Consider the following 12619-nt stretch of genomic DNA (forward strand, 5'->3'; position numbering starts at 1 on the left):
AGGAGGATGGTGATATGACGACGTCGATGATGATGACGATGATGATGATGGCGACGATAACCACCATGATGATGATGATGACAACGCCGACGACGATGATAAAGATGATAATGACGATGTTATAATAATGATAATAATGGTGAACAATGACGACAACAATGACGATGATTAGTATGATGACGCCGGCAATCACCAGCACCATGATGATGATAACGACCACAATCGATGATAAGGATGATAATGACAATATAATAATAAAAATGGTGAAGTTAATGAAAATAATAGATCGACTTATATAGAGGAAAGATACAATATCTCTAAGCGCTAGAAAATTATGGTGATGAAAAATGAATATACGACGGCAATATGCCTGAGACTTGAAACAATAGGCCTATATTGTCACAAAACACGCCTCATTATAAGTTTACCCTCAAAACTTGCTTTGTTTTACATGTTTTATTTTTATGCCCATTTTAAACCAATTTATAAACGCCTATATTAAAAGTTTCAATAATATGAAACAAAAGCCTCCATTAACCAAGAAAAATGCAAGTATACTTAACTGCAAGGGGCCTATTTGCCCAATAGGTCGTTGATGTGTCAGTGTTATTACAGACAATTCAAGTCCACATGATTTTTAACTTCTGTTCAAACAAGTATACAGTTATACCAAGTATAGGCCTACACGTATTCTGTATTCCAACTCTGTATAAAGTATATACTTTAAGTATAAGTGTATACTTAATAATATAGTGAACTTTCGTGTGTTTGCACTAATACTGCCCTCTATAGTAGTATATTAACCCTAATGCGTGAAGCTACCATTTATATTTTGCATATTCGAGGGCCAAATGGACTGTTCCATTTTCATTGTCTGGTAGCGGTTCTTCAAAATTGCAATTTAAGATGTCGTCTACCGCTGGAAAGAAACGTGTTTGTTACTATTATGATGGTAAGTAATTCAAGTAAATATTTTTTATTAAGCAGAACATTTAATTATTGAAGATTCTGGGAGTTGGTTTGTCATAAAATTCATTCAAGATTTGCTAGAATTTTAAGGCAATCGTAGGCTGGAAAATTCATGTTTGGACTGACGCGTCGTGCAAGGAAATGTGTGCTGTTCTTGAGGCCTACCGTACCGGCGTGGTGCAGAATGTACCGCTGCTTTTCTATCTGCTACTTTACTCTATTTAGGCTTATCTATAATAATATGAGTTGGCAGTATTTACGCTATATTAATGTTACTCAAGAGAGGTCTCATTAATTGTACATAAATATGCATTTAATGTTCATAGGCCCAGGCCCCTATCTACCTAACAGAAAGATAAAAAGTCAAACTAGGGCCTAGCCCTAGGCTTAAGCTAGAACTTCCTCTCATCAGCAGCATGCTTGTTGGCTTGTTTAGCTGGAAATAAGCAATATACAAGGCCTGTTTAGTAACTACTAATACACTATAATATATTTGGGTCACAACTCATAGTTTGTTTGAGAAGGGCTCTAACCTAGGGATAGTCATTGCCAGAGGCTCTGAATTACCACCACTTGTATTTGGCAGATTGAGCCTAGGCATGCTTACTTCAGTCTTTAGGACTGTATTTTTTTAAATTTCCTTTAGAAAGATTAGGGCTTAGCTGTCAAGCAAAACAAACAGGAACAATATCATGCATTTTGTTTTGGTCACCTATCAAATTGGTTGTGCCTAAAATCAGTTATATAAAAAATGGTCGTTGCTCAAAATAATTGGTTGCATAGTATGATAAAGCGCCAACAACGTTGTGAATGGAAATATAATTTAGGCCTACTTTTTTTTTACTTGATTCACCCAAAACAATTCTCCCAAAGATTTTAAATCAAAATAATGAACCACATTTGTAAACCCCTTGTCATACCTATAATGATATGACTGAATTTCAGTTTAATTCAGTCATTTAAATGAAATATTTGCTTATAATTCTAAATTTTTTTATCCTTAAAGTAAAACTTTAACAATCGCCATAAATGATTGTTAAACAATTAATTACAGATTAGACTTTAAAATAACTTTTATTTAATTTGTATTGTTTCACACCCTTGTGTTAGGCCAAATAAAATTATGTATGCTACAGTAGTTTCACGTCCCTGCCCTCATACGATTTTGGAACCTCAATTTTTTTTTTTTGTTATGCCCGCTGCCTTGAAATCACAAAAATAAGAAATCAATATTGATAAATTTGATTGATAAACTTACTATTTTATCAATCTAATTATTATACTGTTTACTTTATTTTTCTTTCCTTTCTTTGGCTTTTCCCCACTTCTTATATAGCGTTTCGCGGATAAGGAGTAATTTTTTGTAAAAAAAAATCTCTTCAGTGGCTTTATCCCAAGCTTCCTGCTAAACATTCTAAACAACATGTAATCAAATTATTTTTTTTAATGTTTAAGATTAGTATTTACTCATTGAAAACTGTACAGTAAGCTAGGATCATTGTCGACAGTTTTGATTATGACTTTTTTTTGCACTTTTCAGTTAACTGCAGTACTAAATAAAGTATCCATAATATACTAGACAAATGGGTCTTCTCCCATTGGAACCTCTAAAAGTTGGCATTTAAAAACATTAAAATATTAATATAAGCAACACCTGTCTGCAGTTGTTACATTGCTATGCTAGTTCAACAGTGCACAATTTCCAATAAGGGGTCAAATGCTTATTGTTTCCCTTTTTCCACTCTCATTTTCATTACATTTAAGATCATACTTTATCCTTTATTCAGGTGACATTGGCAACTACTACTATGGCCAAGGTCATCCCATGAAACCTCATCGTATACGAATGACTCACAACCTTCTGCTTAATTATGGATTGTACAGAAAAATGGAAATATATGTAAGTAATGATTATATAATGTGTACCTACAGTACAATGGAAGTAAACATTATTATTTTCATGCTCTCAATTTGTATAATTGTAGGTGATTAACACGTTGACAGACTGCCAAGTCTTTTTTTTTCCATCCCATACACCAAGCCATAAAGAGCGCTACCATAATGAAAATGATTTAAATCAACTATAGTGTAATACTGTATGAACAAACATACGTTATTTTTTTTAGACCATTACTTTTGGGTCCTTCCAGGGGCGAAAGTTTGTGTTCTGCCGACCACTGCCAGCAAGTTTATGTGCAATCCAATAGTATGTTGTGCATGTGAACTTGCATCCTTGGCACCCTAAGGGAACCCTATCAGACGTGAACTTGCGTTCCTAGCAGCGGACGTATTAAAATACATTTTTTTAAATTTCAACAGCGCCCCCACAAGGCTGTACAAGAAGAGATGACAAAGTACCATAGTGATGATTATATCAAATTTTTGCGGACAATCAGGCCAGATAATATGTCAGAGTATGCTAAACAGATGCAGAGATGTACGTATATGGATTTGTTGTGCAATTACTAATTAGAGTAATTACCAATTAGTTGTTTATTAGCTATAAGCCCCCCCTAGTTCTCTCCTTAGAGTTGAGTTTTGCGAGTGAAACTAAGTATACCTAGGTGATGTATTTTGCATGAAAATAATAAGTGGTTTGTTATTAAATACGAAACAGTGGTATTTACAGTATAGTTTATTGCATGATGTTTGTATGTATGTTGGTTTTCTTGAAGTTTTGACTGCTAAAATAGGTTTCCCATCTGTTTCCCCACTATTTTTAAAAAATAATTGATCAACCCAAACATTTTTTTATATTAAAGTTATAAAGACTGTAGTTACTGTATGCTGACATTTATAATAATCATTGAATATTAAATTAAATTCTCATTGCTTGAACTGTATGTTTACAACATGAGCATCGCCAATAATTTTCTACTGTTGTTGTATTATGCTATCATCTTTTTCTCCAGTCAATGTTGGTGAAGATTGTCCTGTATTTGACGGCCTTTATGAATTCTGCCAGCTCTCCGCTGGAGGATCTGTCGCCGGTTCTGTCAAGCTTAACAAACAGCAGACAGACATCGCTATTAACTGGGCCGGTGGCCTTCATCACGCCAAGAAGTCGGAGGCTTCAGGGTTCTGCTACGTCAACGACATTGTTCTGGCCATTTTAGAACTTCTCAAGTAAGATTCAAGGTTTTTGGGGGTTTTTTTTACTTCCTCAAGCCACATTCATTATTAAATGATAAAAATATAAAGATAAAATGACTGTTTAAATATAAACTTAAATATTGCTGTTAGGCCTATGTTCCTTGATATGATATGACAATTTGAAACATCTTTATTGCTTCTATGTTTGCCACAGATATCACCAGCGTGTACTATACATCGACATTGACATCCATCATGGCGATGGCGTTGAAGAAGCTTTCTACACAACCGACCGTGTTATGACCGTGTCATTTCATAAGTACGGGGAGTACTTCCCTGGTACTGGAGACCTCAGGGTACGAGTCTTATTTATTTGAAATTTTTGTCATCCAATGTATGTAAATCAATGACTGGATTTAGTAAAATTATTGGCCACCCAGCCCTTAACCGTCCTAGTTTATTGTTTGACGCAGCCATATAGGCCCGAATTACTTTCTCATTTAAATATGCCTAGTACAGTAAAAAGAGAGGCAGCTCTCTCTTTTTAAATTTCCTTGATCATGGCTTCTGTTTTCTTTCATTTTCTTAATACATTTTTGCATGTTGTTTCTCAAAAACTGGTCCCATTTTGCCTTTAAAGTATGATTATTGAATAAGGTCTCAAAAGTTGTAGAAGCCTAGGGAGGATGGGGTATTGGAAAGATGAGCAAGCTGTATGGTCTTACCCACTAAACAACGAAAGGTAGGAATTCAACAGAAAGTGGTGAAAAAGGCTTGGATTAGGAGAACTTTCAGTAGCAGAAAATATAAAAATCTTGACAGAATAGCTGAACTACATTTTTTATTCTCTATTTTCATCTGTAGGATATTGGAGCTGGGCGTGGCAAGTATTACGCCGTAAACTTTCCACTCAGAGATGGTATTGATGATGAATCCTACGAACAGATCTTTGAACCGGTGAGTTTGAAAAATCATTTGTTAATAATTATTTTATATGTCCAAATTGTCAAATTTTCTTTTGACAAAAACTGTTATATGCCCATTTATTCATGATATGATGTCCTCATGACCATACGCATGTCAAAGGGCTTTACATAATTATTATTTACGTAAAAAATCAAATAAAGAGACCTTAAATGAAACGGACTTTAAGAATAAAATAGTCAATACACAACCTGTCTGTGATAAAGATAATTGACATGTAAAATGAATGTTACAATATGGGATGTTCAACAACAGAAATCACTTTATGCTATGTTTATTATCTAAAAACTGAAATCGTCATTCCTTGGCAAGTTATACAAAAACATGTAAAAAAAAATACTGAAAATGTCACACACTTAACAAAAGAGATGATGATGATGATAATGACAACAAAAGATGACAACGAGATGATTATTATGCTATTGGCTGATCACATTCATAATTGCAGATTTAGCTTCTACCTATGTCTTTTTTTATTGTTTTTTAACAATTGATTAAACTAATGAAAATAGACATGTTTTAATCGTTCTGATCAATTCTACTTTTTTTCTTTGTTGTAGGTTGTAGCAAAAGTGATGGAGATGTATCAGCCAAGTGCTATTGTGTTACAGTGTGGAGCTGACTCACTCTCAGGTGACAGACTTGGTTGCTTCAACATTACACTCAAAGGTAAGATTATAATACTAAACTTCTATTCTGGGTGTGTTTTGTACTCTGTTGTAAATGTGTTGAAGTGAGGGACTGAGCAAAAATGGGTACAAGCTCCAAGCACTTATAAAAATTTGCAATGTGTATAACAAAATTCAATTGGAAAAGGGCGCTCTCTCTTGGCAACGCCATTGCTGGGGACCTTTCTAGTGTCCCCCGAGTACATTTCATGTCCATGTTCAGTAGTGCGAAGTATTTAGAAAAGATTACGATGGAAATAGAATACTGTACTTCCTGTCATTCCAATACTTACATTTTTTAACCCAGCTACAGGTTCTGAAGAGGGATAATTATTAGGGCTACATGATAAAAGTTTTTAAATTGTGTATGCCTTTTTCCAATTCCTTTTGATTTGATCATTTTATTTACTATAGTTGTCATATTTTGAATTATTCGTAATCATATATTGTAATAATATTTGTTGATGGAATTAAAAATAAAGTTGTACTGTATATTGAATTATTGATTTATTATTATTATTATTTATTGTTGTTGTCGTCGTTGTCGTCGTCACTGTAAATTAATAGATTTATATATGGAGTGTGCCTTTTGGTTTTTGCCAACATTTGTAAGAAATAACAATGATTAAACATGACATTAATTGTTGGGGTTAAAAACCATTGACAATTATTACCATTCTGGTTGTGTATCTTTCTATCACACAACATGTGCATATTATAGTTACCACTATTGTTGGCATTAAGCGCTATATAAATATAACATATTATTATTATTATGTGAACAATCGCAACCTCAAATTTACTACTTGTAATATTTACACAATTGTATAAAATATATAGTTCCTTGATACAGCCCGATTAGTTTGTATGTAGTTTGTAGAAAATTAATAAGTGTACACTAAATTATAATGTATGAAATACAAACAATATTGTCTGCAGTAAAATTGGGAAAAGGTCAAATAAGGTATAAATTTTAAATGATAAAAAACATTCAGAATGGCTTTCATTTTAAATTATAGAAAAATTCTTATATTGATCACCAGCCAAGTGAAAAGCCTATGCTAAGAATATATATTTTTGTTAAATTTGTTGTGCTATTGTTCAATTAAAATCTAAGCAATTTAAATATGTAATTATTTTAATAATGTTTTTATGTTTTATATTAAATACTAAATATTACTTAACGTTTTTAAATGCTTTATTGTTGTTATAAAGATGATAGAAGTTGACATATATTTTTATGTTTGGCAGGTCACGCACGTAGTGTTGAGTACATGAAGAAATACAATCTACCATTGTTAATTCTCGGTGGAGGTGGCTACACAATTCGCAATGTTGCTCGATGTTGGACTTACGAGACTGCTGTCGCCCTGAATGTAGACGTAGCAAATGAACTTCCATACAACGATTATTTTGAGTACTTTGGACCAGACTTTAAACTTCACATCAGTCCATCGAATATGACCAATCAGAATACGACTGACTACCTGGACAAAATCAAGTAAGTACAATTATCTACTTAGTATCAACTACCTATACAGTTGAACTTGCCTAAGTTGAATCTAAAATGGCATTAAAAATTGTTAGACTTGGATAAAATTTGACTTACAGATCGTTAATGAAAAACATAAAATTTTGGCATGTAAAATAAGATCAAATTTTTCAAGTTAAATGATGCACTTTGTTTTGGTGCTCAAGAAGGCTAATGCCAGGTTTACACTATTTTTCCCGGTGGCCACGGCAGCCACATTTCAGGCCACCGTGAACAAAACGGGATTGACGTGAGACAATGCAGGGGGACGGGATGTGCAAACGTGACGGGCCGTGGATGCTGGCGCAAATTTTTAAACTGTCAACAAATTTGCCATGGCAGTCACAGTGCGAATGACAAACCTAGTAAGCCGCAGTAAAACGGGGTGATCGCAACAAAACGTGACAGTACGTAATAAGCCATAACGAAAATTGGAGGCAGTCTGTAGTGGGACGGGAAGCATTAAGTGGAAGAATGCCACAAATAAAACAAAAAGAATCCAAGCTATGCCACCAAAAAAGCCAAGACAGAAACTTGAAACGTGGAAGAAATTGCCAAAATCCCACGGCGCACTACGTTTCGGGCAAACGGGGCTGCCGTGGCCACCGGGAACATAGTGTAAACCTAGCATTAGGTGTGAAGTTTACAAACACAATATGAGAACTGCTGTAGTATACTCAGTTACACAATAGGGAGTTTTTGCAAGCTTACAAAATACAGTTACGTCATCATTTTTTTAGACAACCTTCCAATACAGTGCATATCTGTCACAACGTAGGCAATTTATGCTCTTTGCATGAATCAAGGCTCATATTCAGCTCGTACAGTATATTGTCAAGAATGTTTCAGGCACGAATGACGATAATGACAATGACGCCAATGAAGCATTCGTTATCGTTTTCATAAGGCTGCGAAATATTCCTAATTTCCTGAAATTACAAATTTTGTGTGTACCCATGATGTATACCCGCTCTCAAATGGATTTGTGCACAGTTTATCAACAGGCTATTGTAATGCATACGATTATGATTCCTAGATGAGTTATTACCATCCTTATATTCATGAAAAAATGATATTGAATAGCTCAGGTACAGTAGACGAAGAACTTGTAGGCCTAGCGCAAACTAAAACATTTCTAAAATTATATTAAATTGTTAAACTTTTTACAGATTCTCTACCTGTGGTAAAATTTGGAAATGCACTCAAAAATTAATTTAAAACATTCAATTGCCCACTTGAAAATATAAACCATCTTTAAATAATATAATAAATATATTGTTAAAATGATTTCTGTTATTTTTTTCTGTCTGCAGGACCAGATTATTCGAGAATCTGCGCATGATCCCACACGCACCAGGAGTTCAGATGCAACCCATCCCAGAAGACGGTATGCCAGAGGATAGCGACAACGACGATGAGGATCCAGATAAACGCATCTCCATCATGTCTCGTGATAAACGTATTGCATGTGACGAGGAGTTTTCGGACAGCGAAGATGAAGGGGAAGGTGGAAGGAAGGATCACAGGTCCCATAAACGAAAACCGAAGACGGAGGATAAAACAGGTGAGGTTAAAGGGCATGTTTCTACTGGATTCTGTTTTAATGAGTCCCTGTCTTTGGAACAACCCAAAGTAACTATACATGGCAAAGACAAAATCAGTCCCTCCTAGGAATAGAATAGATAGATTGTTAGGTTTTTATACAGGGTTAAACAGTTAAATGAAAGTTATAAAATAGTAAAAGAATCATTTAAATCCAACATTTTGTTATGAAGTTGCAAGAGTTTAACATACAGCTAATTAAAGAACAGTATTTGAGAAATCGGCCTTCAAAGTTTACGATTTCGGACGTTTCTCAGAGGGACCATCACCTAATCGTTACGAAATGTTGCTTTGACGTCAAAAATGGGGAAAATAACAACATAGCATGGTGTAAAAAATATAAAAAATCATATTTTAGTGCAATAAAATAGATTTCAAAAATGTTGACATTCCAACTTGTTTTGGCCATTATCTCCAAAACATAATTTGCAAAGAGTGACTGGTTTGGCTGGCCTTCACCACATACCTAGAGTTCAATGCTTTCTTAAACAATAATGATTCAAGATTTAATGTTGCACCCTAAGATCATTTGATTAACCAATCACAACCTCTGTCTGTTACTAGATGGAAAGAAAGAGGAAGGAGCTTCAAAGGAAGGCAGGGCCTCACCAGCAGTAGTCAAGGATGCTGCTAAGGTGTCAGAACAAGCTAAAAAAGAGTAAGATTTTGTTTTGGTTTTTATTTTTGGTCATTTATTAATCATCCAATTTGAGAGGACTTGCTATTACAATTGTCTTTGGTAGATCGTACCTGTGGCTTCGAAGTTAATATTCTCACAAACTGATGTTAAGTTCCACTGTTTAGTCCTGACAAGAAACTCTAGATTTTACTCCTGCAAGGTTTTAAGGTTTAAGGAAAGACTTGGTCATAGGGCCTCAATTTGTCCACACTAATAAACTTTTAAGATAACATCACTTTCCCTATATTGTTAAAATAGTATTTTTAAATCTTCAAATAATTTCATTAGGTTTTCTTGATATTTTTAAATTTAAAATTGCACTATAAACTGAGATTTATTTGTGTGCTGAGAGATTAATAAGTGGGATTCTACTACCGCTCCATTTTGTCGCTTTTTACAGCAGCATTTCCAAGCCCCAATCTTGTGCTGTACCACTTTCCTATAATAAATTTAGCCACTGAAAATAGACCAGTTTATTACAGCCATTGACTAGACAATCTAGTTGGCACATTACTTCTCATAATTGTTTTATTAGATTGTATATACATCCTAATTGGTATTAAAATCAAAGATATTATTTTGTCTAATCAAATTGATGTCTTGTTAATGATTCCAGCTCTAAGGTATTTTATTGCCATCTTCTTAATTGCGAAGCAAAGGAATATGTCGTATAAAAGTACTCTCATTGACAGAATATTTCTATCGACATTCATACAATCATTAATTTAACAAGAGGATTTTAAATTTCCATACTTTTAGTTTTTGTATAATGAATGTTAGTTCCATTTTGATTATTTTTGTATGGTGAAGTTTTATTGTATTTTATATATTTTTACCTTCCCCAGGCTTGGGGTATTTGTTGAATAAATTGAAATTGAGAAATTATCTTATAAATATTCCTGCTAATTGGACCATTTAAAGAAAAATGCCTGTTGCTGAGCTGCCCAGGAGGGATTTTTTTTATTTATATATTTCATATCTTTTCATTTATCAAGTAATACCTCTTCATTCTATAGCTCTGAGGCTAGCAAGTCAAAGGCAGAGGATAAGCCTGATGCTGGGGATGTAAAGATGGATACAGGTAGGCATCCAATCATTAAAAGCTTTTAAATTACTTGTTTTGACTGTCAAAATTGTAAATTTCAGTACTGAAAAACGTGTTCCTTATCCAATTTGTGACATCAGTATGTAGATGATGTCTTAAAAGAAACCTTTTGATGGTTTAACTTCATATTTCTTCAATAAATCCATTCATTATTTTTCATCAGGTGATTCAAGCCAAACAAAGGAGCAGAGCAAAACCACTGAGAGTGCAGAGGCCAGTAAACCAAGCTCAGCCCCACAGCAACCACCTCCACCAGCAGACCCCAAGATGGAACACTGAACTCATCATCGTCGCTAATCACACGCTAAAGCACGCTGAACATGTTCCTCACACGTCACATGAATTGCCAACAAGAAGAAAAGAATCGCAATGTTGACTTGCATTTATTAAATAATAGAAACACCTAATGATGGCATATTTGGTGATTGTGCAACTTTCCATTTTTAACTGCGAGCCAGCCAGGCAAGCCAAACGTTGGAATTTCATACCAATTTCACTATTTATATTATTGGAATGCCCATAAAATTATGCAATTTCAATAATGTAAGCAGTAATTCCAATAAAATTCCGTTTTATGTAGTTGGGCAAAAATTGTAGTGAGGTCCTAAATTTAAGCTTTGTAGCAAACAAAATTCCATTTTGAAACAAATTCATGAAATGTACAAAATAAATTGGTTAGGGATTCAGAACAAGCAGCGCCCTCTACTGTTGTACAAGTGCAGATTATTTTTTTCTGGCACAACATTGAGGTGCTCATGTACGTTAAGCCCCACAATGGAATTAATGTGGAAATGTATGTGATTTTTGCCTGTTGAAATTGTATTTATATCTGAAGATTTATTATCCAGGATGGAATACATGTTATTGTCTAGTAATTATTTCTACTGTACATATCTAACCTTATTCGTATAATGTAATAGCCTTTGTTTTGATATTATATTATTATCCACAGTTGTGAAGATTGTAACTCAATACCTGTATCCCAGACAACTAGCATAGTGGCTTGCAAAAAACCCTGTAAAATACATAGGTTTTCTTTAGATCTTAACATTGACATTTTTTATCGATAAAATTATTTTTTCAATGTCATGGTATAAACCGCAACAACATGCAGTAAGAGATACTCACCTTTTATGATTTTTAAAATGCTTTAGACAATCTAGTGTGGTTTAAGGTGCAGTATTAGTATAAACTTTGAGGGGAGGGGGATTAGGGCTTATCTATGGGAACATTTATTGTACACCTTTTTTTCCAAACTTTTCAGTTATCTGCCCGTTAAATAAAATCTTGCATACATCAATTGCTTTATTCTCCATTAATTATAGATGTGCTTTACTAATTGTAGTGTTTTTAAACTAAAAAAACAAGGAATTTTTAACTCTTAATTCCTTTGTATTAGGTAAGTTAATGGACATTATTCACCCAGAAACAAAACAAAAAACTGAAGCCTGAAACAAAAAGTAGGATGTCGTATTATTTTGTCTCCAGGGATACTACACTTTCATTTACGATTCAAAGCAAATGTTAGGTTTTTGTATTGTATATTAATAATCTGATGACAGTGGTGCTTTCCCACAGCACTTAATATCTTACCCTAGGTTCAGTAATGAATATTCATTAGCTGGAGGCTCATATATGAATAGTCATTAACTATAATTATATAATTATAGTATAATTATTTTAAAATAATTATATTATTATATTATTTGTCTCTCTTGGTGAACATTGTTTATGCATTCTGTATTTTGAGTATTTTTCAAAAATAGTCCAGAAATAAATGTTTCGAAAAAAATTGTTTACCTCAACTGTGTGTTATTTTTAGAAATTCTACCTGAATCTGTTCTTAATGAGCCTTGTAGCTGTTTCACACAACTAAAAATGTACTGTCTATATTAAAAAAACTACCATGATTCATCGCTTCCAAACAACAAAGTACAAAATCTGTCAGGTTGTCAATTGATAGGCAGAGTGGTAAAGCACGAAAAGCC

General features: G+C 33.8%; 1 protein-coding gene across 1 annotated transcript; it reads left to right on the plus strand.

The window, feature by feature from the left end:
- The first annotated feature begins 846 nt into the window (after positions 1-846).
- Positions 847-12423, plus strand: LOC117121653 (histone deacetylase 1-like). Its single transcript, XM_033266898.1, has 12 exons — positions 847-952; positions 2757-2869; positions 3289-3406; positions 3882-4095; positions 4277-4418; positions 4927-5019; positions 5607-5715; positions 6966-7215; positions 8559-8809; positions 9412-9505; positions 10543-10607; positions 10795-12423. Exons 1-12 carry the CDS (start codon positions 907-909, stop codon positions 10908-10910), a joined length of 1611 nt encoding a protein of 536 aa, XP_033122789.1. The 5' UTR covers positions 847-906; the 3' UTR covers positions 10911-12423.
- Positions 12424-12619: the final 196 nt, after the last annotated feature.

The sequence above is a fragment of the Anneissia japonica genome, unplaced genomic scaffold (genome assembly GCF_011630105.1).
Source record: "Anneissia japonica isolate Jap-2015-1 unplaced genomic scaffold, ASM1163010v1 scaffold287709_len1912824_cov184, whole genome shotgun sequence".
Classification (NCBI taxonomy): Eukaryota; Metazoa; Echinodermata; class Crinoidea; order Comatulida; family Comatulidae; genus Anneissia; species Anneissia japonica.

Bases quoted from the DNA above. Each gene is read 5' to 3' on its own strand.
- LOC117121653 (XM_033266898.1), top strand. From the start codon at position 907: ATGTCGTCTACCGCTGGAAAGAAACGTGTTTGTTACTATTATGATG. The intron at 953-2,756 runs GTAAGTAATTCA...TCCTTTATTCAG, and splicing joins TGTTTGTTACTATTATGATG to GTGACATTGGCAACTACTAC. The intron at 3,407-3,881 runs GTACGTATATGG...CTTTTTCTCCAG, and splicing joins TGCTAAACAGATGCAGAGAT to TCAATGTTGGTGAAGATTGT.